The sequence below is a fragment of the Tribolium castaneum genome, chromosome 9 (assembly GCF_031307605.1).
Source record: "Tribolium castaneum strain GA2 chromosome 9, icTriCast1.1, whole genome shotgun sequence".
Taxonomy (NCBI): Eukaryota; Metazoa; Arthropoda; class Insecta; order Coleoptera; family Tenebrionidae; genus Tribolium; species Tribolium castaneum.
Window position 1 is genome coordinate 7,263,291 of NC_087402.1, and position 25,300 is coordinate 7,288,590.

General features: G+C 35.0%; 4 protein-coding genes across 16 annotated transcripts; 3 read left to right on the forward strand and 1 right to left on the reverse strand.

Annotated features, from left to right (window-relative positions):
• Nucleotides 1-1,675: 1,675 nt before the first annotated feature.
• On the forward strand, nucleotides 1,676-8,657 carry wupA (wings up A). 12 transcript variants are annotated; one of them, XM_015979142.2, is made up of 13 exons: nucleotides 1,676-1,824; nucleotides 2,169-2,205; nucleotides 2,930-2,947; nucleotides 3,053-3,181; nucleotides 3,232-3,355; nucleotides 4,230-4,330; nucleotides 5,952-5,995; nucleotides 6,047-6,188; nucleotides 7,057-7,095; nucleotides 7,412-7,733; nucleotides 7,792-8,055; nucleotides 8,151-8,477; nucleotides 8,533-8,657. In XM_015979142.2, the coding sequence occupies exons 2-13, from the start codon at nucleotides 2,191-2,193 to the stop codon at nucleotides 8,541-8,543; spliced, it is 1,536 nt and encodes a 511-aa protein (XP_015834628.2). In that variant the 5' UTR covers nucleotides 1,676-1,824; nucleotides 2,169-2,190; the 3' UTR covers nucleotides 8,544-8,657. The 12 variants fall into 12 exon arrangements, with proteins under 12 accessions (XP_015834628.2, XP_015834631.2, XP_015834627.2 ...); XM_015979141.2 differs by lacking the exon at nucleotides 4,230-4,330 and adding an exon at nucleotides 4,655-4,755 and having other exon boundaries at nucleotides 1,677-1,824; XM_064358870.1 differs by lacking the exon at nucleotides 4,230-4,330 and adding an exon at nucleotides 3,460-3,560 and having other exon boundaries at nucleotides 1,678-1,824.
• Nucleotides 8,658-8,788: 131 nt separating this feature from the next.
• On the forward strand, nucleotides 8,789-20,684 carry LOC656680 (CD151 antigen). 2 transcript variants are annotated; one of them, XM_963189.4, is made up of 6 exons: nucleotides 8,789-8,942; nucleotides 17,020-17,124; nucleotides 19,565-19,756; nucleotides 19,804-19,977; nucleotides 20,026-20,181; nucleotides 20,228-20,684. In XM_963189.4, exons 2-6 carry the CDS (start codon nucleotides 17,053-17,055, stop codon nucleotides 20,402-20,404), a joined length of 771 nt encoding a protein of 256 aa, XP_968282.1. In that variant the 5' UTR covers nucleotides 8,789-8,942; nucleotides 17,020-17,052; the 3' UTR covers nucleotides 20,405-20,684. The 2 variants fall into 2 exon arrangements, with proteins under 2 accessions (XP_968282.1, XP_015834625.1); XM_015979139.2 differs by lacking the exon at nucleotides 17,020-17,124 and having other exon boundaries at nucleotides 8,798-8,942.
• Nucleotides 11,805-16,777, forward strand: SH3PX1 (SH3 and PX domain containing 1). The gene is made up of 3 exons (XM_008194299.3): nucleotides 11,805-12,948; nucleotides 15,381-16,106; nucleotides 16,152-16,777. Exons 1-3 carry the CDS (start codon nucleotides 12,459-12,461, stop codon nucleotides 16,535-16,537), a joined length of 1,602 nt encoding a protein of 533 aa, XP_008192521.1. The 5' UTR covers nucleotides 11,805-12,458; the 3' UTR covers nucleotides 16,538-16,777.
• LOC103312791 (uncharacterized protein) lies at nucleotides 20,639-22,927 on the reverse strand. Its single transcript, XM_008194298.3, has 4 exons — nucleotides 21,416-22,927; nucleotides 21,138-21,374; nucleotides 20,929-21,094; nucleotides 20,639-20,882 (listed from the first exon to the last, which is right to left on the reverse strand). Exons 1-4 carry the CDS (start codon nucleotides 22,270-22,272, stop codon nucleotides 20,730-20,732), a joined length of 1,413 nt encoding a protein of 470 aa, XP_008192520.1. The 5' UTR covers nucleotides 22,273-22,927; the 3' UTR covers nucleotides 20,639-20,729.
• Nucleotides 22,928-25,300: the final 2,373 nt, after the last annotated feature.

Consider the following 25,300-nt stretch of genomic DNA (forward strand, 5'->3'; position numbering starts at 1 on the left):
TAATCTATACACAAAAAAGGTAACAGCAAGAAGAGATACGGTCTCGAATTCGCCCCTTCAAACTGTCTATAATAATTATTAAAAATAAAATAATGCTTTGTTACAAAACTTCTAATAAATCGGTACTATGGTTATAATACAGAAATGTTTATTTATTATTATTTTATATTTACATTTTTAGTAAGGCTTTAGATACTTTTCTAGATTGTTCCTTATATTATTGTGAATCTAAATAAAAGTTTGGTCAAAAGTGACATTTTTATGAAAGCAGTGTAATATAAAGTAAAATTTGAAGACTAATGGTTTCAAAATATATACTTATCAGGGCTAGATTTTTTGTTAGTTTTATAAAAAAAAACTTTAATTTACTTTTAAGACACGACATAGTGACTGATGAAGTCATTATTTAAAACATTCTTGTCAGAAATTTTCAATTTGGCTTCGAGTAGATTTTTAATTAGGCTCTCATGATAATACGTTTTGGTGGTAAATTACACAAGCATACTTATTTTGTATTTTTGATTGTATTTGATTTAAATTTTCGTTATAAAATATATTACAAATTGCAACAAAGTGCATTTTGTTTATAAGTGCGGTCATTCAACTGTTGTAAACAAAGAATAGTTCAGGCGTTTGGCGTTTCAGCGGCGCCACTTGTAGCTGAAAGCTCGCTGATAATATCACAAACTGTTTCAGGAGCTTTCAGCATACTTTCAGAACTTTACAGAGCCCTCTGTTAGACATACTCTGCTTTAATCTGTTATTAGACTGAATCATCGTGAGCAATCAATAAATTAGTAGAAATAGTAGAAAATAAGGAGATCTGAAACTGAATCAAAAATAAAATATATTCGGAAAATATTTTAAATCTAAACTAAAAACAATAGAAAATTAATTACTTACCTAAACCTGGATTTTAAATAAATTCGTTTGTTTACACATTGGTATTATTAATTAGTAGGTAATTGGCATAAAATATTTTTATTTGGAAGAGGGCATAGTGTGATTTTAAGTAACGGTAATTTGATTGACGTTCTAGTGTACCAAAAATAAAAATTCTATTTTTACTTAAAGTTAAAAATAGGCTATTCATTTTTGTATAAAATTTATAACTCTTTTCTAGTTTCAGTTAAAATATTTAAAATTAATATAAGTTTTATTAAATATATATTATATATTCATTGATATCATATCGTATATTCATTATATTCATGTAAGTTTTTATTTTCTTCTTTGGATCTATAGTAAAAGTGAAAACAAAACGCATTGTCAATCGCTGAAATTGAAAATAAATTCGGCTTTTGTTTAAATAATTTTTAAAATTTAAACATTTTTTAATCTTTGTCCCGTTTATGTCATTTAAAATACCTTCATAGAGTTTCCAATTTTTCCTTTGAAGCTATTTATACAAGTGAAAACAAAATACATTGCCAATCGCTTCTTAGAAGCGTTAGTTGTTTACCAAATAAAGATAAATATAGAAAATAAATTTGTAGTCTTTACTTTATTCGCAAATATTACATATTTGCTAATAGTTTAACTGAGGAAATGATCTATCATCATTCATCACTAAATATACTGGACCATCGAATTTTTCCTCCAATAACAATCCGAGTCGAGAATAACTCGCAGAAAGAGGTATCAGATCACCCCAAGTCTATTTTGGTGGCGAGGTAGTGGAACCTACCTAAATGGTCGCCGAAGGGGGGCGTCGGGAATCTGGTGGGGACTTACGATCTCTGCCAGAGAGTCCTTCAGGAAATTATCCAACAGTCACCACAGGGATCTCTTGTTGGCTGCTCACTGTTCCATCGTTTAACAAAGGTACGTAGAAGATTATATAACTCGGGGGTGCAAAAGTTAAGTGTCAGTGAACAAGTTTAGTGATACAAAAAATACAATTCTTAAAAAACACTCGCATTGTTTCCATTTTCAAATAATAAATTCGAAATAAATAAGAGTGAATTGAGGTTGAGGGCTATTTTGGGAGTAATTGGAGAGATGTGGAAGTTGTGGATGCCAAATTAGGCGGCCGGTCTGCGGCACAGTTATTTTCAAACCGAGCTAAAAATAGATTGGCTTGAATTATGCGCACTTTCGAAAGCTCGTAGAATTTAATTTTTTATTTATTTTCGAAACGAACACTTAACTGAAAAATATTTTTCTAGAACAACTAAACAACCCTTCACCATGGCGGACGATGAGGTTAGGTAAGTAGTACTGATATAGAAAAAAATACCATTTTTTATAATTTACGTTACTTATTTTCTTCTTTTTTTTCATGTACTTTTTCGAAAATTCTACAGTATGACGTTCGGATCTGCTGTTCTTAAAATAGCAGGTAAATATCATGCATGTCTTCAGAGTGACACTAAAATTAATCTACTCAGTTTGACAAAGAGTAGAATTTATTTCGCTTATAGTTAAAGTAAATACAGAACAAATACACAATTCTACCTACAAGTAGATACATTTAAGAGTGTTATTTTGCAAAAATACACTACTACGAACCAATGAACACTTACAGACCCCAATTAATTTTTGTAGAAGTAGTAGAGTAAGTAGCGGAGCTACGTGTAGTATTTGAGTTTTCTTATCCTTTTATCTTGCTTAGTTTTAAAATAGTAGATATTTGGAAAGTCGTGGATTATGAGTAAGTTAGTTGCTTGTTGAGTGTTGTGACTAACCACACACCAATCTTCAAACCACATTACTTGTCCCTAATTAGCACATTTTTGTGATTAATTCTTTCAAATGCACTGATCTAATATCCACAAAACAATTGTGAAACACCATTTTTCACTAAGCCATCAGTTTGCAAATTGTTGCACTGTCCCTAATCTTCCCTTTACGTCATATAAAGTTGATGTTTTAATTTTATGTGACGTCCTTTTCACTTCTTTTGCTAATATTTTTGATTCTTTTGCAGAGAAAGAAACTGGAGGAGGCATGTAGAAAAAACGCCAAAAAGGACAATTTGAGTACACAAAATAGCAAAAAATGCTATTCTGTGTACTTGGGGTAGGTATGCTAACGTTTTTTGCTAAAACAGGAAAAGAAGAGGAAGCAGGCGGAGATCGAGCGCAAGAGGGCCGAAGTCAGGGCCCGCATGGAAGAGGCCTCGAAAGCCAAGAAGGCCAAGAAAGGTTTCATGACCCCTGAGAGAAAGAAGAAACTTAGGGTGAGTTTAAGGCGCTGTTTGCAAGCGGTTTTGTCAATGCCTGTTTACAGTTGCTGTTAAGAAAGAAAGCCGCTGAGGAATTGAAGAAAGAGCAAGAACGCAAAGCCGCCGAAAGAAGACGCATCATTGAGGAGCGTTGCGGTAAACCCAAGCTCATCGACGATGCCAATGAAGGTATGAGTTATTTGTGTTTGGTGTATTTTGGGCGTTATCATCAGACAAAGTATTTTTGACGTCTGTGGTTGAGTCTTCGCCAACGTAATCTGTGTTTTATTTAGATGAGTTGCAAAGTATCTGCAAACAATATTACACCAAAATTCAAGAATTGGAGGGACGCAAGTATGATTTGGAATATATCGTTAGAATGAAAGATATCGAGGTTAGAGTAACTGCATACAGATGGTATTGTGACTCTATATGCATGTTCTGAACTGCAATTCGTGGGATTTTGCTTTTTGCCGGGACGAACGAATGCAGTTCGCTCTGTTTTTGAACGTATTCATACAGTGTACGTCCTTTTTCTACGCTATACTTGTATCTCGTGCGCCTTATTTTTAAGTAATAACACTTATACCTACATATACAGACATGAGAGGAAGGTGGACCCAATCATTTTGGCTCGACGTTCCTTTTTTAACTACAGTTTAGTCCACACACTTGTATATTCTAGGAAGCCTTAAGGGTATTTGCCAACAATATCATAAACGTATAGGAGAACTTGAAAATCAGAAATATGATCTTGAAAAGGAGGTGGAATTCAGAGATTTTCAGGTAGAATGGGCACTTAGGAGGGCATGTACGCACATGCGTAGAGAACGTTCACTTACACACTGTAGAGCTTATGCACAGTTAATAGTTTTCGGATACGAGACGAAACAACTAGACATGAATTTTTGCAATTTTATAAATACACAATATGTATCTACACATTTTTGTAATGATACCTTTAAGCTTGGCTTTTCCTTCTACGTTCCCAGACCAAGAAACGTTACACTCTGTGCTCCAGAAACCTGATCCTTTGTTGTGATAACTGTGTTGTTTCTTCTAGCTGAACTTCAAACTATTTGTCAAAGCTATCACCAAAGAATTGCGAAACTTGAAGGGGATAAATATGACTTGGAAATAATCGAAAAGCAAAAAGCCCGTGAGGTACAACCATACACGATACACAGGCCTTGCGATTTTTTATAGTTATAAGAATGGCAGAATGGGCGAAACCAACTTAAAAAATCCTTCGGATTTTTTAGGTTGGTTGCTGTTGCAATGTAAATATGTTGCCGAGCTATGTATTTAGGACTACAGTTGCTGTTCTCCTATGTTGACTTGGAGAATGAAATCCCGACCAACCAATCCTATCTACACAAGCACACACCTTGTTCCCCTCGTGCATCATTCCGATTTTTCTGAATCATGCACATGGGCTCTCAGCGGTTGTGTATTTTTGCTGACTGCTGGTTCCCTTTCCGATTCTAGGCCAGCTGAAGAAGATTTGTAAAGAGTATTATGATCGAATGTACATTTGCGAGGAACAGAAGTGGGATTTGGAACGCGAAGTCCGAAAAAGAGATTGGGAGGTACCGACCACACTGTTTTACGCTTCACATCATTACATACAACGATATTTATCTCATCCCTTGTTTTGATCAATTTTAAACACAGCCCAGTGTTCAAAATTTGTCAAAATGTGTCAGTCCTGTGGTACATATTTCAATTGACCATACTTTACCTCCGTCAGAGTACATGAAGTGTTAAGCCGTAAGATCCCGTCCTGCGTAACACCACCGTTTTAACTAACACCACTAACATCGAGTAAACCCAGGGCTGCTCTCATTCAACAAAATTCATACATTTGTATATACTCAGATTTAATTTAATCCGTTGCAAATATGTTTTCAACAATTTGTGACAACTGCTGGTCCTGAAACAACCACCGCTTTCTCCTCGTCCTCGAGCTCAGTCAAACAGCTTTTTAACAAAACAAAGCGTCCAACCTGGCAACTTCGTCCCCCAAACGGCATGGCTCTTCATGCTTTGTTCTTGAACCGTGTTTTTTACGTTCCAAATCGCCAGTTTCATGACAGGAAGGAATCGGAACCTATGGGAAGTGCCATGCTCACTCCTTTTTACCAATCCTTCACGTTTCAGGATCGGTTTAACTTGTGAATAATACTAGGTCAGGACAACACGGCCGTGCTGTTCTGAACGTTTAGTAGCTAGCTTTCGGAAACGCTGAGTATGACCAGAATTCACTATAGTCGACTATCCCTCCGGACTCATCATCGTAACTTCAATTTTTCACTGTTTTGTAACGTTTTTATTACAGAATCTCCGATTTTGCAACGAAGTTACGTTCCCCCCACCTCACCCCTATTTTCACTGAGAAATTATTTTGTATTTTGAGATTTCTCATGGCTGTATATTGTGTATATTTTTGTAGTAGATGGTTTTGTTAATACTATTACAGGCGGTATCCCCACATTTTTACCCCACCTGTTTGTCTAGTCGTCTTGGTATCTTGCCTAGCTTTTCACTCGTGCCTAATTTTCCTTTAGTCACTAACACTAAATGTCGATTTTCGCAACATTTCGCTTTTTCGTTTGTTCTTCAGCGTGTGGTTTTTTAATTGCACCGAATACTAATTTTTTGTCAGTGCCAATGTTGTTCCATCTGTTTCACGAATTGTCAATCATTGTTAATAAATCATTCCGACAGAACAACATTGACTATCATATCATTTACTAGCACAATACTCAAAAATTTTCGTGTCTAGATCTCCGACCTCAACAGTCAAGTCAACGACCTTAGGGGCAAATTGTGAGTATAGCACAAATTTTGTCTACTTTTAATAAAAAATGCCGTTACCAGCGTCAAACCAACCTTGAAGAAAGTCTCCAAATACGAGAACAAATTCGCCAAGTTACAAAAGAAGGCCGCTGAGTTTAACTTCAGGAATCAACTCAAAGTTGTAAAGAAGAAGGAGTTCACCCTTGAAGAAGAAGACAAAGAGGTGAGAAAAACCGTTTTAATGTCATCCAGAAATATCGATTTAAATAATTTCTATCTTATTTTTGTAAAAATAAGTATTAGACGCAAAAATAAGTGGTCATGATCGCATATTTTGATCCTGGCCACTTGCTATATTAAGAACGTACTAGAATATAAATTTATTTTCCGCAGCCGAAGAAATCTGAAAAGGCCGAATGGCAGAAGAAGTAAATTAAAGAGCCGTCAACATTTTTACCATGACCTAACGATAATTTAAACACAAATTATTAATAAAGTATACACAACTACACAACTTTGCAATTATTTTCTTTTCTCGCCTCTTTTTTACAATTTCTTCTTTTTTAATAATCTAAATATTTTTACTTGCACTAATTTTTTGTGCACTGATTTTTGAAAGCTTTTTCCTTCTGGAAAATGAATAAAAGGTGAGCTATTGGCTTTGCTAATTTTCGTTGCCTACGCATCTAAATTTCTCGCTAAATTGCTCTTGTTTGTTGTTCAATTCTCAATTTTTGTGAAACTTGTATGAAATGTTTATAATTGTTGCTAAACTGCTTTAAATAACTTTTCAGAACGCTTCAAAAGCTGAACATGCGGCTAAGGTAAAAAACCTACCTAATTACACAGCACTCCTGTAGCATTGCATTTACCTTTTGAGTTTCTGTTTTTCTTGCAGCATTTTGCTCTTTACACATATGTTAATTACCCTATAGATGTGGTAAACTACATTTTCGATGTTTTATATTTTTTATTAAGTAGATTTGATAGCATCCTTTGCACATATATTGCTGCGTACTTTGCAATATTTGCAATTTTTTGTTGCACATTTTAGCGCTTAAACAATTCTCATTTATTTTTTAAAATTACAGAAGAAACCAGATTGGTCCAAGAAGGGAGAGGAAAAGAAGGTACAAGAAGTCGAAGCATGAATCCCCTAACTCCTCCCAACCTGTTTGGGATTTTTCTTACCAAAATATATTTTGTCGTATATGTTTGTGTCTTAAGGATGTTTCCATGTCCTGACGTCAAAATATGTATTTGTAAACCTAAGTTATTAAAACATTCATCTTAAATGTGTTGTCTTGTTCCTTGTGCTCCTCCTTTTATTGTTTAAATTTTTCCCCAATACAGAAAATCATTCCATAATTTTTGTTCTGTTATGTAGACGTTGAATTCATGTCAATTTAATTAAAAAAAAATCGTAAATGATAAAAAAATTTAAAGGAAAACGGGGAAGAAGGCGAAGCCCCGCCTGCAGAAGGTCAACCTCCTGCCGAAGGCGGTCCTGCCCCTGAAGGAGCACCTCCTTCAGAAGGTGCTCCGCCCGCCGAAGGCGCCCCTGCACTTGAAGGAGCCCCACCGGCTGAAGGCGCCCCACCCGCTGAAGGGGCCCCTCCCGCTGAGGGTGCTCCACCAGCCGAAGGGGCCCCACCTGCTGAAGGTGCACCACCTGCAGAAGGCGCTCCGCCCGCAGAAGGTGCCCCACCCGCCGAAGGTGCCCCACCGGCAGAAGGCGAAGCCCCCAAACCGGAAGAGCCCACCGGCGGTGAGTATCTAAGGTGACCCAGGTCACCTTACAACAATGATGTTGCTGCTCATTTCAGGATTCGAGACATTTAAACAACTTGTAATACACGAAAATTACGATATTATTGCTTTACCCGAAACAGTCCTAGCCCCCACTGAAAACAAAGAAGTAGTTTCTATCCCCAATTATTCTTTAGTAGAGAACCGTAAGAATAGTGGCGACGGCGTGGTTTTGTACATAAAAAATTCGCTTAAATATAAAGTTGTTGATTTGACAGCCGATAATCCGGAAGAGCCTCAGTTGAATTTCGATCAACTTTTGGACAAACTGAAACAGAGTGGTAAGTGCTTCATGATCACGCCATCATCAAGCACACCACCATCGTCTCTCATTTAAAAAACTGCCAATTCCTGTTACTATTTACATTTTCTAAAGCTGCAGCAGCTCCGGCGACAGAAGGCGAAACACCAGCAGCTCCTGCTGGAGAGGCTCCTGCCGTTCCTGCCGGAGAGGCTCCAGCCGCTCCTGCTGCGGAAGCTCCGGCCGCTCCTGTTGAGGGAGCTCCAGCGGAAGCGCCCCCTGCAGCTGCAACAGCGGAAACACCAGCAGTGCCGGCGGAAACACCTCCTGCTGAAGCACCACCAGCTGAAGCTGCGCCGGCTGCTGAAGCCGCTCCTGCTGAAACTGCCCCTGCTGAACCTGCCGCTGAAACTGAAACTGAGGTGCCGCCAGTTGAAGCATCAGCTACTCCTATCATTGAAGGTAAAAATCGAAAATTCACGTTATCTGATAGTGTAATCCGTTATCATATTTTCAGCTGCCGCTTAAAAATGAAGCCATATCTGTGCCGCCACGCTGCTATTGTTCCACTTTGTTTTATTATTGAACTGTTTGATTTATTTTATTGTAGTTTTTGAGAAATATATTATTTTTTAGACTTTGTCCATTTGTTTTATTGACGGAAGTGTATCCGAAAATCACTCCCATGGTCATAAACCCATTGTTGCGGTTCGTCCTACCCATCAACTAGTCACGTGATGCAAGAGCACGCGTATGTTAGAAATTTAATCCGTTCCTCCGTCAGTGCGCAACCGACAAGCTGTAGTGAGATATTTTGTGTTGTGTGGTTTGAAAGAAACATCGTGGGTTGAAAAATTAACATAAATTTCTTATTTGGATAAAACTGTGGCAATGTAAACATTCTACAGTCTTGGAAACACAAAAAAAGTAAGTCAAATATTTTTTCTTTTTTTTTTAAATAAATCATTCAACAATTAGATGATTAATATCGAATGCTTAATTCACGTTCTGAATTGGTTTGTTGAGGTAGCATTATTGCTTGTCTTGCCAGGTTTTTATTTCACCAAGGTTAAATGATGTATAGCACATTTAAATTTATTCAAAACTTCCTTTTAACAAAATTTGTCGACGAAAAATAAATAAAATGTAACGCAGACTGTTTAGTCACAAGAACATACTTACTTTTATTTATCAAAGGTTATAAATTATCGTTGATAAAAGGTCGATTGTGACGTAGCGCCATACATTTTTATTATTTTTAATCATTTGTAAAAGTTAAATTAATTTGGCAAATTTCAATTAACACAATAACATAATTGGTTTATTCCCAAAATATAAATGAGAAAAAAGTAATACTAATAATTATTTACACGATGACACTCTTCTGGTATATTTGTGGAGCACCCACCTACCTTGAGTAAATATATATTTTTATTTAGCTTTGAAATTCCTTCCTATTATGACTTCCCAGACAAGCAGAAAATATTACAAGTTTTCTAATTTTAACACGTACGTGACAATTAAAAATGTGTTTTCAAGATAATGTATCTTCTAACAAGATTTTTAAATAATTCACGTCCGAAACCGTGTTTAAAAAACATTGCGAGATTCTAGGTTTAAAATTATCCCCTGTATTGAGTTGCATTTTGTAATAATTTTATTTCTGTATGCGAAGTATTGCGAAGCCAGTGGAGAGGATGTAATCTTGACTGGCAACTTTGAAAATCTATTGGACGTCCAAATTTACTAGTGCTAAAATTGTGCTAAGTGCTAAAATGATAATTGGTTTCAATGTTTTCCTGCACGCGAAATAAATCGTATTTCAACGAGTGCAAGTCGGATCAAAGAACGCCTAATAAGGTTTCCTTACATCATTAAAAATCTTGACCAGAACCCGACCTCGTGGTTTTATAAATTCTGAGAGTATAACCACTGGTATGTCCGTTTATTCAAATCGAATTACCTACCTAGTTATTAAAAAAAATACGCTTTTTGAGTGTTGCAACAGGATTTGATGTTAATACTGAGATTTCGGGTTTTCCAGTGATACAACATGATAAGTCATGTATTGTTTTTATGTTAATTTTAGTTGTCCTTTTTGGATGCTTGCCATTTAAATTTTAAAATCTTTGACGACGTAATCGCACTTGCGACAAAGTCCAGAATGACATTTTCAGTTGGAGATTCTGAATTTTTTTTAGATGGCACCATCGAACTTTACCTCCGGTTAACAATTTTACGTTAAATATTTGCCAAGGAAAGCCTTATTATCTGGGTACAGTGTTGCAAACTGTTAGCAAACATACTTTCAAGTCAACAGAAAGTCATTTTGGATCACTTCGTATGTAGTAAATTATCGTAGATTTTTTGTGTTGTGTTCGGCAATTTGGTGAAAATAAAAAACAGTGACCAAGAACGATAGTTTGAGTTGGCATTACTGAATTTAAGATGTACTTCCCTTTAGTTAAAGTAAATAGAAAGATAAGCCGCAAACTTGTTACGAAACATGTATATGCTGAACAAATAAAAATAATATCCGGTTGCAGTATTCCTCTTAAAATTTTGTTGCCAACTTAAACAGCCAATTTTAAGTACATGGTAAGTATAACTTATAATTAATTGTATCAGAAGTGATTAATATTTTTTTTCTTTTCTCTCCTCAAAACTGAGTGAAAATTGAAAATAAAACATGGTACATGATAAATCCATTTATTTTAAGTTTTTTTGAAATTTGACGAAATAATCCTATAACAATAAACAATAGAAATAAAAAAGCAGACTGTATATTCTTTATCTCGACCTTATCAACCTGAAAAACGCTCTTATCTATGGTTTGATGACAAGAGAAATTTTTGTAAACTCTTGAAGGGATTATTACAAATTTAAAATTTTTGGGAACATATTTTTATTAGTACTACAGTGGTGTCCGAAAATGCATCAAATTCAGTTTGTTGTATCCGAGGTTTGCCATAAGCGGTAATAAAAAAGTGTCGTTTTAGCAGTTATTTTTACTTTACATGTGAAATAAAACGAAATAAATAAGTACACGTCCTATTGTAAACAAAAACTTGAATCCCTTACGAAACAGTTATAGATTCGGAAGAAATGTATGAGAGATTTGGTCTGATCTCTGAGCTTAGTTCTTCAAATTCTTTTACACTGACTTAAAATTAGCAAAAACTACAACAGGAAAACAAGTCCTGACACAAAAAAAAATAAAAATGTAAAAATTTGTTAAATGTACCTAAAAGTTTGTTATGAACGGGAATTGCATCACATTTCAAATCAAATCTAGTTCGTTATATCCGGAAGATCGTTATAACCGGGTTCGTTATAGCAGGACTCTACTGTATTTTGATTTCATATGAAATCCAGTACGAAATTATGTGTTTGGCAAAATATTTGTTTATTTATTTTATAGCGGATTTACTGACATTTTTAAGCATACGTAACGTACTTAAATGCCTAAATACGAACTTTAATCTCGCCTTTAATACATATTTGGAATAAAATCATAGTTTATGGAAAAATTATTATCATGAGGATCTATGAATAAGTTTTGTCATCAAGTTTTCCATAAATAATCGTGCACATTTATGACTTTATTATACTAAATTCTTAATTCTGAGTCAGGTACCACAGATTTTTTGAATACATATTTGAATGTGAATCGACCTTAAATTCTAATTTAAGTCATTTCGAAATCTCCGGGGCTTGTAATTATTTTAATCAGATAAACAAAGATTGAATTATTAAAATCAATATGATAAAAGGCTATCGAACAGGTGGTACTCCTTAAGTAGTCCGTAGTGCATTTTTACCAATCAATCACTTCTTAATGTTTTATTCATGTGAATAGAAGAGGCGTACATAATTATTTGTGAACAAACTGAGTCCGCTCGATCTGATCTCTGATGTAAATGTTTATAACTGAAAATATATGCAGCAGTAAATGGTTCCCGACCATTTCAATAGCCAAATAAGCAGATGCTCCATAAAACAACCAGATAAAACGAAAAGGCGGCACCGCTTATTTTTTCAATGCATTTGTTTAGTGTTTATGGAACGAAATATGACTCAACAACCTGTCGATTGATTACAATCCGACCTTGTACCGCAAACAGCGAAATTAATGTTGTTGTGTAGTGTACCCGCTTGTTGTAAGTGGCGCCCTCACACGTGCCTCGCAGTAACCACCTGCAGTTGTCAGGAAAGTGATGACGATCGCTAAAGATAAATAAATCCGCCTAAAAACATCGTACAACTTCCACTTTCCTCGAAAATCGAGCTTAAATTGCCATCCGTGCGCGAAAAGTGCCTTAAACCTGGGTGTGGTGTTGTGCGTTCAACTGTCAATTTATAGGTTATCCAAGTGTCATCGTGAAAGTTCAAAGCCTCCCACTTAATGCCACCGTCTGACATTTCCGAGTGAATCCCTTCGTAATGGCCCTATTCAAAGTCCAAGCACTTTACGATTTCGTCGGCGAGTCCAATACTGCCGAGCTCTCAATTACGACCGGCGAAGTGCTAACGGTTACGAGAACTGACATCGGCGAGGGCTGGTGGGAAGGACTGAACTCGCGGGGGCAGTCGGGGCTCTTCCCCGAGGCCTATGTGGCCAAGATAGAGGAGACGGCGCCCCCGAACATGCCGCCCCCGGCCCTGCCGCCGCAGAACGACTGGACGGGGGCTCAGCAAGACGACGATTGGGACGATGAGTGGGACAATGATGACACATACAGCGAGATCGCTAATAATGCACAAAGGGAGCCCCATTACACTAACGAGCCCAACCAGAATCAGTTCGCCTATGGGAGCGGACAAGTGGATAATATTTCGGAAAGTAGCTATAATGTGGATAACAGAGTCACCAAGAAGAGTTTAAATATTTTCTCGTCGTATGTGAAAAGTGGATTAGAAAGCTATATTTTCGGTAATGTTTGGTCAAGTTGCGTTGGTTTGTTTATTATTTATCTATTTATTACGTGTGAGTTCCTCTGGAATGCAAGAGCAAATATTTGTTATGCTCTCGAAATGTGAATAAGATAAGAACTGAATTTTATATTGGGTTCATAATCGTACGATTATCGTGTTAATAGATATTTTGCACTGTCAATATTTAACTAAATACAAAACGGAACGTAAAGATATCCTTCAACGGTTTTTTAACAAATAATTATTACCTTAACAATGGCTGAAGTTCATGTGACTCAGTCACACTTTTTTCTTGAAGGTTTCCTAATATAATTTTTACAACTGCAATAATCACAATCATAACATTTTTTAAACTTTGCAATCTTTGTTTGTGTATTTTTTTCAAGGAAGGAATTATAGCGAGACCATATTTAGTTGCGGTCCTTAACAGCATAAATATTTTTGAAATTTGTTATTTCATAGTCTATTCTGTCATAATTAAAGAATTTGCTTACCTTAACTACTGTGAGTCAGACGAGGTGAACAAAACTATGGTTAACTACCTAAATATTTACTTGGAAAATTAATTTTATGTTTATTTTCATTATTTTTTTTTTGTTTAAATTGTTCTTTGTGCTTGATGTTTTATATTATTTAACGAAACATTTTAGATAGGGAGGTATTATAATTTCTATAAGATGATGCTGTTTGATTCTTTATTTGAAGTACTTCCGAACAATTTTAAATGGTTTTTTTGTAACTGTTTTTTTCCAATGATACAAGCAAGTGCAGCGTTGAGTGTGTTTTTTGTATTTTTTTTGAGTCTTAAGAGTAACAAAATTTGGTTCAATGTCTTACTAATATTAATTTATTATTTAAGTACACTGTCTTGTTTTTTTATCTTCTGTTTTGATATAATCCAGCGGGGCTTTTCTAAATTAAACTGGATTTTTTTTTGTACAAATTTCAAGCAAACTTAAATTTGAATGTAAACGTATCACGTATTAACTTTGACATGTTTGTTTACTGTTTTAGACCGCACATATTTTTATTTTTCTGATAATAAGAAAAAAATAAAAAACAAAACATAAAAAAACAATTAATAAAATGACAAAGTTATTGAAAATTAAATATTTCTAACGGGCTTTATCTTTTTGTTCTTGAGTTATTTTATAAGCGGCAAAAAATTTTTGTTTTTTTTTTTGTAAAAAAAATAAACAAAAAATTATTACTCTTATAAAATAAAGCAAGAACGAAAAAATAAAGCTTTTTGTGTAATACTCTCAATAACTTTTTTATTTTATATTATACTATATTTTTTATACTTATAGAAAGTTAAAAATGAGAACTATATAAAATACAAATGAAAAATATCAATTATAATTTAAAAAAATTAAAGGTTACGTTATTACTCAAAAACGAATGACGCCAGAAATGTCATTATGGCCCAAAATGTATTTAAAAAATAAAATTGACCTTTTCGAATTTTTTTTTTGGTAAATGACTTACTAGGATATGCATTTTGTGCGTTACTTTTAGTTTAGTCTTTATTTTATTTCAATGAAATATTTTAAGGATATTCTAGTTTTGTTATTGTTATTAATTCATTTTAATAAGTCTCTGACTTTTTTCAAAATTTTTCTATAATTTCTTATAACCAAAATTATTTAATGAATTTATTAGCATAATAAATGTATGCACAAGAAAATATTTCTTATGTCATTCTGAAAAATACGATGCTTAAATGTTCTATTGTTCTAAAAGTATTTTAAAAAATGGCGCTAGAGATCAGTAATTGCTAACGTATCTGTTTGAGAAATTAATTTTATAAATTATTTATGTTGCGCCGACACGTTAAAAGATCGATTATTATTACCCGTATCTATTTTTCATAACTGAATTACAAATAAAAAGTCGTCAAATTTTGAGTTTTATAAATTAATTCGGGAAACCGACCCTAAATTAAATTAATAAAAAATAAACATTACATGACATTTAAGCATAAAAATTCTACGCTATCGTTTGCGTAAGTTTCGAGATATTTTGTTTTTTTAATATTGTTTATTACATTATATTTCGTATGTATTTGGTTTGTAATTCCTAGACCTGGATGAGATCTTGGTTACAATAAAAAAAATACAAACTATACCCAACTGAAAAAAGACGTCTTTCGTAACTACTTAAAAGTAAAAAAAATAATCGATTTTACAAATATTGACGAAGTCACAATACATTTTTTAAACAATGTTGGATTCCACTCCTTGTTTATTATCAACGAAACAATAGAAATAATTAATACTGATAAAATTTGAATTTAATATTTCGATCTTTACTCCCTTGATTGTTCCAATAAACAATCAATAAATGCTAATTAAATGAGATAATGCGTACAATCTGAAAAAAACAACAACCGGAGGCGCGCATCGCCCTCATCGATCAATCGCTTTTCAGGCACGTTAAAAGACATCCCATCCCACACAAAAATTCGAATATTTCGAGAAAACGACAACGTGTTCCGATGGGAACTGATCTCGGACCCGTACACGGTCCAAGTGACCTCACCAAAAAAAGCGTCAAAAATGGGCGGCCTCAAATCATTCATCGCATATCAATTAACACCATCGTTCACCGGAATCGAAGTATCCCGCCGTTACAAACACTTCGACTGGCTGCACGACCGCCTCTCCGAAAAGTTCAACATAATCGCAATTCCTCCGCTACCGGATAAACAGATTTCGGGCCGGTATGAGGAGCATTTCATCGAGCACCGGAGAGTGCAGCTGCAGGAGTTTGTCAATTACGTGTGTCGACATCCAGTTCTGTCGACTTGCGACGTTTGGAGGCATTTTCTCACCTGCACTAACGAAAAACAGTGGAAGGAAGGCAAGAGAAAAGCGGAGAAAGACCAGTTAGTCGGGGCGAACTTTTGCCTGTGCATCGAGGCCCCAGATAAGGACTTGTTAGCGTCGACTATTGAAAGTAAAATTGAGAGTAGCATATCGTACATTAACCAAATGGACCAGTGCATCAAGGGCTTGATGCAGACGGCGTCCGATCAGCAGAAAAAATGCGAGAATTTGTATAAAAGAGAACATACGAAAATTGGCGAGAGCTTTTTCCAGCTCGGGGTCGCGTTCGAGCACAGGGAAGGTGGATTGTTCTCGGATTTGGCCACAGGTACCTGCAGGTGATTGGAGACTTGGAATAATCTGGTTGTTTCAGATGTGAAGAAAATTGGGACCACTTATATTGAAATCGCCAAGTTGTGCGAAGATCAGGCGAAAATCGATTGGCAGCCGCTAACCGATAAGTTGTACCTCTACAGGGGGATCACGAGTTCGTACCCCGATATTTTCTCGATGCAAAAACACGCCGAACAAAAGAAGAAGGAGTGTGAAAGGAACACGCAGTTCTCACACCAGCAAATCACTGAAGTTAGGAAGCGCACCGATGTTCTGACTTACTCGGTTTTCGCCGAACTCGACCATTTCCAGGCTGAGATGAACACCGAATTTCGGTCAGCCATGCGGTCGTTTTTGCAAGAACAGGTCAACTATTACAAAAATGTAGTGAGCAGATTGGAAGACACCTTGAGGAAGTTTGAGTAGTTTTTCTTGCCTTGTTATCATCTATCGTGTTTATTTCCAAGCCAAAACAATTGTGATTTAACTTTTTATTATATAATCTGTTATATGTTTATCCTTACGTGCTGTGTATATTATGGAAATTCCAACGTTTACATTAATTTTTATTTAATAGAATCACCGAGACATATTTTGTACATGAAATGTAATTGTATATTTCTATATATTTTGTTAAGTCAGATGTAATAAATGTGCTTACACGAACGCTGGTTTTATTCTCCTCCCGAGACAAAAGATCATTACTCTCCGTCAATTGGAAATCGTGACCTTAAACCACTTAAGGCAAACGGAAAGGACGCTTCTGTAACATCAATAAAATCGACCGGCTTTGACCATATCAGGAATTAGAAATTGACCCGACGCTCATTCATGCTATTTCAAGCAGGATTAGCTATAAAATTTAACGACCCAAACAATCCTAAAAATAACCAAAATATTTTTCACAGATGGGGGCAGAAAGGCACTAAGCGGCCGTCGAAATGGGCAGCAGAGAGTGCTGCGGCTTGAACGTTGTCAAAAACGTGTTAAACTTCTTCAATATAATCTTCCTGGTAAGTGTGATAATGGTCGTTCAACTTTTCACAAAGTCACGCCCACGTTAGCTCCGTATTTGTCAATGAGTGCATTCTGCATTTTAATTATCAATTCGATGAGATTCTCACGGATCGTGGTCAGGAACAAGGCACTCCTTTGTGCTCTTCGATGGCCCTTATTACATAAGTACACCTACAGACGGCACGCAAACTCCTCCAAATTATACGTCTACAATGCCGCCATACGTATTAAGTTCTTCTCAGACGTTATCTGAGCTGTTTATTCACTTTTATTGTACCTTATTTCGAAAAATGTTTACTTTTAACTCGGTAATAGCAGCTGGGGCTACCATTGAACCCACGACGAACTGAAACAATAAAACTCTCATACCTACCTACCCAATCATAACATTTGGCGGGATTAGCCCACCCACCGACAATCTCCTCCAAAGTTAAAATTAAAGAACAATTCCTAGTTTTCCAACACGTGGCAGTGTTATTAGCGCTTGTCCAGTTTGTATATAATCTAAATTTGTGACCTATATTTTCCAAAAAAAAAATAATGCGAATGCTTTTTTAATGAAATGGAAATGAATAGTTTAGTTGCATCTGAACGACAAAAAAATGATAACAAAAAAAGAGCCAAAAAAAGAAACAGGCAAGTTTACAAACAAAATAACAATTAACATCAAATATATTTTTTCTTATAAGGATAATAATAAGCCGATCTGAGCTATTTTAAAGCGATTTTTTTCGCTTTTGTGCAAGGAATCATAAATTAAGGATTTTCGACGAAACTAGTTCGTAAGTCGTAACTAATTTTTGGTCTAAACAAAGCGAAATATTTTAAAAAACATGAGTTTTTAAGTAAAAAAAAGCTCAAATTATCGAAAAAACAAAATTAACACAATACAGAACCTAGTTTTATTAGTTTTCAGTGTCTTTTTGGTAAAATTTATCAAAATAATTGTGTTTCCCACAAAAGAACGCGCTAAAACGCTCAAAAAAGGAGAAAAAAAGTCATTTTCGAATAATTAAATGATAAATCTCACAAAACATGTGTTTTTAGCTGAAAAAGTGCTCTTTTGACGAATTTGACCCATCGATAAAATTGCATATTTGACTGAAAAACGTGTTGAAAAAATTCGGTTGAATTTTTAGCTCAAAATCTCGAACAAATTTTGTCGCCTATTTTTGATAGAATTTGTCTGAAGGACAACTGAATGACCAAAAAAAACTGAGTATTATTTTTATTTTTAAAATATTTATTTAAATAATTGTTTAATAATTTTTACACAGTCTTATTTGATTAGGTTTTTGTAAAATTTTTCGAAATAAACGCGTTCGAAAACCTTACGAGAGGCTGTAAAAAATGGCACTTTCTAACCAGTTTATCTAATTATGAGGAAGGATAGAACTGAATTGAGTAATTTTTTGGTCTGGTTAAATTTTTAGCTTAAAAATGAGCATAAAAAGTCAAAAAAATACAATAAATAATCAATTTTGTAATAGATTAAACAGTAAATAAGAAAATACTTGTTTTTGGTCATATCTTTGTTATGCGTACTATCCTTAAAACATTATTTTTACCAAAAATAAAGTTAGTTAGTTCCGTAACCAATTTTGTTGTTTTCCCAAAATATTTTAGCAAGGAATCGTTTTTTGCAGAATCTGTGAATCTGTTTTTTGCAGAAAACAAGATTTATTAAATGAGTGAAAAAAAGTAATTTTTTCTTTCGAAATATTTTGGTATTGTCTCGTTATTAGGCGAATATCCGTGAAGTTTTACTAATTTTTGCTGAAAACAGTGTCAAAAGTGCCTTCGACTAAATTTTTTTGTTTTCTCAAAATACTCTGACATTGGCTGGTTTTTTAAAAATAATCCATAATTTTTTTTGTAATTTTTTTCAGGAAACTAAGCGTATATTAAAATTGGCATTGACTGTAAAGAAATAAAGTGACTTGGCAGCCAGTTCTTAGGGCTTTAATGAGTTTATATTTTTACTATGGCTTTTTTTTTGGGCGAATATTTCGAAATTTTTTTTTCTTCGAAGACTAAACTTAGCGATCAAAAGGGCCTTCGACTTGAAAAAATTAGTGAACTGACAGTCACTTTTTAGTGTCGTAACGAATTTTCTTATTGTCTCAAAATATTTTGGCATAGGCGTTTCTATGACTAAAGACTAAACTTAGCGATCAAAAGGGCCTTCGACTTGAAAAAATTAGTGAACTAACAGTTACTTTTTAGTGTCGTAACGAATTTTCTTATTGTCTCAAAATATTTTGGCATAGGCGTTTCTTGATGATTATTATTGTAGATTGTAGTAGACTTATCAAAAAAGTTTCCAACTAAAAATATGTATACCGACAATCACTTTTTATTAAAAATTATGATTATTAAAAATGTGGGCTAAATGTGTCGTAACATTTATTGCTAGTCTCTACAAATAATTTTTAGCTTGCAGGTTTAGGGGTCCTTGGAGTGGCAGTATGGACGATGATCGACCGCTACCAATACGTGACACTTCTGGCATCCCTAACTTACCCCATCATCGTATATTTCTTACTCTCAGCAGGAGCTCTAGTCATTTTTGTCGCTTTCATGGGCTGCTATGCCGTCCTTAAAAGCAACCGCCTCTTACTAGTTTTTGTACGAAAAAAAAAACCAAATTACCACATCTCACGATTTATTTCTAGTACATTTTTCTACTTGTACTTATTTTTCTAATCGAGGCCATGGTTGGCGTCGTCGCTTACATTTACGAGGAAAACGTACAAAGCGAATTAGAGATGAGTTTAAATAATACGCTCCTCACGACTTACAAAATATTAGAGGACAAATCGCAAGCTGTGGATTTTTTGCAGGAAAATGTACGTTTTTATATTTTAAAACAGAAATTTAATTAAATTCAATTCCAGTTTCGCTGTTGCGGCGCTGTAAGTTTTACAGATTGGAAATACAGTGCGTGGTTGCAAAACGATCACGAAACCGAAAATGTTGTTCCTGATTCCTGCTGTAAAACTGTCTCTGTGGGGTGCGGCAGCAGTGACCATCCCTCCAATATTAATTATGCCGTAAGTTCTATTTTTATTTAATTTAATTTGACTAATTTATTTCAAGGGGTGTCTCGACTTGATGGCGCTTCACATGGAAAACCATCTATTTATCCTAAGTGTAGTGGGACTTGGAATCTGTGTGGTGCAAATTTTTGGAATTATTTTCGGATGCAAGTTGTACTTCAAACTGAAGCACGAGGATGCAGTGGAGGACCCGACTGACAGAACGACGTTTCTTTAGACTTTGTGATAATTAATTAGTTTTGTAAATTTGTACTCAGGTGTCTATTTATTTCTGTCTGTTGTAGTTTACGTGAAAGTTTACAAATGTTTCACAAAGTGCGTGTGTTATTTCCAGGTGTGCGATGTTGAATCAGTTAAAACCAAGCGCTCGGAATATAAACAATTTTAATGGACTTCCGCTGAACCCTCTTCCTTGTTTTTCGTTGTTAGCTAAACAAATTCTTAACGCAAGTTGTTGTAATTCTTTATTAACTAGTCAATAAATAGTACAGTCTTTATTTATTTTTTATCACATCGTAGACTGACGAGAAAACACTCAAATATCATTTTTGTGGAAGATACTTCTCCATGCCCTTAAGATTAATATAAAACATGTTTTCTTGCGGCGACAAGCCGACAATGATCCAAGCAAGGAAAGCTAAAATCGAGCGCCAGAGCGACAAGTGGTTCCACTGCGTAAGCTCACTTTTAGTTATCTGAAAAACGGCAATCACATGAGGGTAACAATTATGACGAGCTTACATTTGATATGGTGTCGTTGTACGATACTAAACCTAATTTATAGTCTATCCTGGCAGCTGAGAGATGCACAACCAGACAGGTGAAGTAGATGAGTATCACTAGCGAACTCTTCTTAAATTTGAATAAGTTTCTAAACTGAGCTCCTTCGAAATGAGCAAAATCGATCCTAGAACTTAGTTTAGCTCGAGTTTTACATTCGTTTCTCTTACTTTTCAAACACGGACATTAGGCAGATGACACAAAGGAAATAAAAGCACGAGACGTAGGTATCACTAAAGTGGGAATAGTGCGAGATAAATTCGCTGTCTTGGTTGTAAATATTGCTAACGATGTACAACCAATGGCCCAGTGCTAACCCTCCCAATAATCCGTGGCAGAACGTGGTCAAGCGCATCCAGTACTCCTGGAACGGGATGGCCAGCTCTAGCGGATGATATGTCTGAAATCTGCAAAAATTTTAGCCAGGTTGAGACAACCTACAACATACTTTTTCCCCGATATGTCTTCCTCAAGCTCGTAGGCGCTTTGCCGGTTCAAGTTGCTCGGTTTCGTCACTGCTTCGAACTTATTTTTCTTCTGGACGTAAACCTTGTCGGACTTTTTGGGACTCTTCCTGATTTTTTCAATTTTAAACTCCTCATTGTTTTCGAAAACATCATCCTGTAGCTCTTCTAGTGCCACAGTGATGTCGTTCCTGGGCTCAAAATCATCGTCTCGTTTCTTGTGTTTGCGTTTAGCCGTTGGGGACGATTCCCGTTTCTTCTTCTTGCTCTTTTTCTTTTCTTTGGGGATCATCATTTCCCTGCTGTCACCGATTCCAGTTTCCGAGTCCCCGTGTCGTTTTTTCCGCGATTTTGACTTTTTCGTAGACGATATGATTTCGTCGCCGTCCCTGCTGTTGTACAGATCTTGGATCACATTGTAGGCGTTCATTTCGTCCATGTCCATTTGTCCGTATTCCCGCCGCCTCTTGTAATGTTTACGCTCTTCGGGGCTTAGCAGCTCGAGATTACCTGAGAGCTCTTCTGGCGCTTTTTCGTCTTCGTAGAAGCTGAGACTTTGGGGCCTGGAGTCGGTGAAGTGCGAGTGCTTGTTGGCGTCCCGTTTCATTTCGCTCTCAATGAGGGACAAAATTTTTGAATTGATTTGGGACTCCTCATCAACGGAGATCTCCCGACTGGGGGTATTGGTGTTGTAGTTGTCGTTTTTGTCCTCGTTTAGTTTGGTTTTTTCATCGGAGCTTGTGTCAGACTTGACCGTTTTGTGTACTTGGACCACTGTTTCTTGCTTCATGTCGTCTTTGTGCTTGTGTTTACGAGGACGTGTTGACATTTTCGAGCTCATTTTGGACGATCGATTCTTCAGCGCGAGCGCGGACCGCAATGTTTGTATTAAAACAGCCCCCAAAAACCCAAAAACGCTCCTCACACTTGGGTTTAGTTTAATTTGGTAAAATCGCGATAAATTGGCCCATTTTGGGCTTCGGATAAGGGAGGATTGGTCTTGTGGGGTGTCCGACACGCGCAAGACTGAAATACATTTTCAGCTTCTGCGTGATTTTCTGTGACCTGTTGAACTTTGTGTTTTGGAAGTTGGGAAAATAAAGCTCGTGGGTGATTCATTAAATTTTGAATTTGCAGTTGTATTACTGGTTGCTGGCCGTTATTGTGGGTGGCCTAGCTTTGTTAACAATCTTGGATTGAATTAAATAAATTAACAGTTTTACAATTTTATGAGAACCTGGACGTCCTTGTCGAACCGGTTCGCTTACCGCACGACCGCACCATATAACAAAATGTTGATCTGCTTTCATATATCCATTCTCGCTTCATTTTATTTTCCGGTATTTTTTCTATAACACAGCCTTGAAAGTTTCTATAACTAAATTAAATCAAGCGATTTAAACCGCAATTCGTAATAGTAATTACAACGAATTCTAATTTTAGTTTGATGAATGGTAAAATGGAGGTATTGTCATGGGAGGTGCCAGTGATGCGTCCTCATTACGTGTATAATACTTTTTAGCACATGGGGATTAACATAATTCTTTACAAACCACAGAGTTTGACGTTGTGGAATGACATAAGAAATTAAAACGGTCTAATATTTGAAATGAAAGTAGTCAATGCTTTTTTTAATTTCTGGAATATGTGAAAGTTATGGATTTAGTCGATTGGTATTCCACACATATTTTTAAACTCATGTTGTTTTTTAAACACAAATTGACTCATACATTTTGCAAATAACGTGGATTTTAATTCAAAATAATGAGAAAGTTATTAAGTGCCATAATAATAAATTTGTCATAACATTTTGTAAATATTCAAGGTTTATTGTATCTCTGCTTAAAGATGGCTATTTAAAGTAGTTGAACTTTACGTACCGCTTTTTTACATTATTATTAATTGCGGAAAATTGTTAATATTTTGTTGCTGCCATTCTCACAGCTACATTAAATTAACAATTATTATTAACCATTGGTAGGTAACTATAACACTTTTTAATTTTTTTATTTGTTATTGCGTATAACTCAAGTGCCACGTCGCATATTATGATGAATTATTTATTGTTTTGACTAAATGGATTAGATAATTGAGACGAGATAATTAATTATTTAAATAAAGAACTAAAAACAATATTATTTGCCTGCAATAAATTTGTAGATAAAGTCTTGTGTGTATCTTATCGTAATTTATTATGCTTTTTATTTTTTAACACAGACTTACCTTATTTTCTTCTGAGGTCTCTATTGTTATAATAATCTGATAATTACGACATGAATTTAAGAGATTCTTGCTCAGATTATTTAATAAAAGATTCTACCTATTTATAATGAAGGTACCTAACTCCCATGGGTTTCAAAATTAATAAAAAGCGCATTTTTTTTATTGATGGATAGAATTGAGGAAGTCATTGAAAATCTTGAGGAAAACATTTTAAAAAATCAAAAGAAAACATGAGATGATCAGAGCAAATCTTGAAGAGCCATCTGGACGTCGAGGTATAAAAATAATAAAGTTATTCTAATAACCTAAACATTTTAGTTTAATTGCATACATTTTACCTTTTTACCCTGATAAGAATAATAAGTAGTACTTACAATACTTTAATAATACTTACTTCATTTTTGTTTTTTAATCTTCAAATCAGTTTTTTTTAGGAAATACTAGTTTCAATAAATCTAATTGGCGCAGTCAGTAGTATTTTCAGAAGTGTAATGTATTAAATCTGTTGTTTAAAAAATATTGATGACTCCAACTGCTTCAGTTTATTTAAGAAAAAAAAAATAAAAAATTACGTTATGCATCAAATAACAACTAGTAGAATTTTGAGGTTTTTGGCCTCCTAATTTCAACTACGCTTTAATATCAGTTTTTACAAATGATATTGCAAATTGTTTAACTTGCGAACGGGTTGTGCAACAAGAAATTACGAAACAAGATTTAATCTTTGCGATTTTTACACGTGGAGTGATAAGTTTTGTTCCAAAGCGTGAACTCTATGATTTCCAAAACGAAATTTTAAAACAATTTGAATTAAAAAAGTGATAAGATTTATCTCTGACTCATGCATATTGTAATTTGCTTTACATAACACGATAGTAAGATACTGAAAGACCCTGAAGATATAACAGAAATTAATTATTTCAGACCTTCGCAGCGGAAAAATGTACCCTATATAGAGACTAGTTAATTCCCATACCGTGTTAAGGCAGTCCAGTTCCTTGTCTATGGCATTTAAAAATCTGCGAAATTTTTACGGATAATGGATTTTTATCCATTATGCATTTAGTACCACACAGCGCCATCAACAGCTTTCTTTTCACCATGTCGAGCATATTGCATTAGCTTTCTCATTACTTTTTACAAGCTTGACGTCACAATACCTAATTCATACCACATGTTGCTTGTAAATATACCACGAGCATCATGCTTAACTTAATTCATAGTTTTTTATTTGCGCTGCTACATATTTACTAGCGTCATGATAATTGCCGTGATAATTATCAAATGACGGTTTAATTTTTATTAAAAGTCACGTTTTTATTTTCTATTCAAATTAATACATTGTCAAGATGAATTATGGAATTCTTGGGCTGGCAGTTACTGGCTCGGTTATTAAGTAAATACCTCTATAAATTTCAACAATCAAAATGCGGAACTGGATCGGTTTTTAAATAAATCAGTGCGTGATTAATTGGAATCGCATTTTACTATTTTTATTTGCGTAGTATGTGCATAAACGATTAACATAATGACATAATAGGGCATTCCAAGATACAAACAATTGTTTTAATTAGATTCAAAAACAATAGTCACTGGTAAATCCAACATTACAGATGCATCTCGGACATGTTGGGAAATTAAACAGA

Excerpts from the sequence above, each read along its gene's own strand:
- wupA (XM_015979142.2), top strand. Across the intron at positions 5,996-6,046 it reads AACGACCTTAGGGGCAAATT|CGTCAAACCAACCTTGAAGA; the intron begins GTGAGTATAGCA and ends TGCCGTTACCAG. Across the intron at positions 7,734-7,791 it reads ACCGGAAGAGCCCACCGGCG|GATTCGAGACATTTAAACAA; the intron begins GTGAGTATCTAA and ends TGCTCATTTCAG.
- SH3PX1 (XM_008194299.3), top strand. The coding sequence starts at position 12,459 with ATGGCCCTATTCAAAGTCCAAGCACTTTACGATTTCGTCGGCGAGTCC. Across the intron at positions 12,949-15,380 it reads ATTAGAAAGCTATATTTTCG|GCACGTTAAAAGACATCCCA; the intron begins GTAATGTTTGGT and ends ATCGCTTTTCAG. Across the intron at positions 16,107-16,151 it reads GTTCTCGGATTTGGCCACAG|ATGTGAAGAAAATTGGGACC; the intron begins GTACCTGCAGGT and ends TGGTTGTTTCAG.
- LOC656680 (XM_963189.4), top strand. The coding sequence starts at position 17,053 with ATGGGCAGCAGAGAGTGCTGCGGCTTGAACGTTGTCAAAAACGTGTTA. Across the intron at positions 17,125-19,564 it reads TCTTCAATATAATCTTCCTG|CTTGCAGGTTTAGGGGTCCT; the intron begins GTAAGTGTGATA and ends AATAATTTTTAG. Across the intron at positions 19,757-19,803 it reads ACCGCCTCTTACTAGTTTTT|TACATTTTTCTACTTGTACT; the intron begins GTACGAAAAAAA and ends ATTTATTTCTAG.
- LOC103312791 (XM_008194298.3), bottom strand. The coding sequence starts at position 22,272 with ATGAGCTCGAAAATGTCAACACGTCCTCGTAAACACAAGCACAAAGAC. Across the intron at positions 21,375-21,415 it reads GAAGACATATCGGGGAAAAA|ATTTCAGACATATCATCCGC; the intron begins GTATGTTGTAGG and ends AAATTTTTGCAG. Across the intron at positions 21,095-21,137 it reads CTAATGTCCGTGTTTGAAAA|GATCGATTTTGCTCATTTCG; the intron begins GTAAGAGAAACG and ends ACTAAGTTCTAG.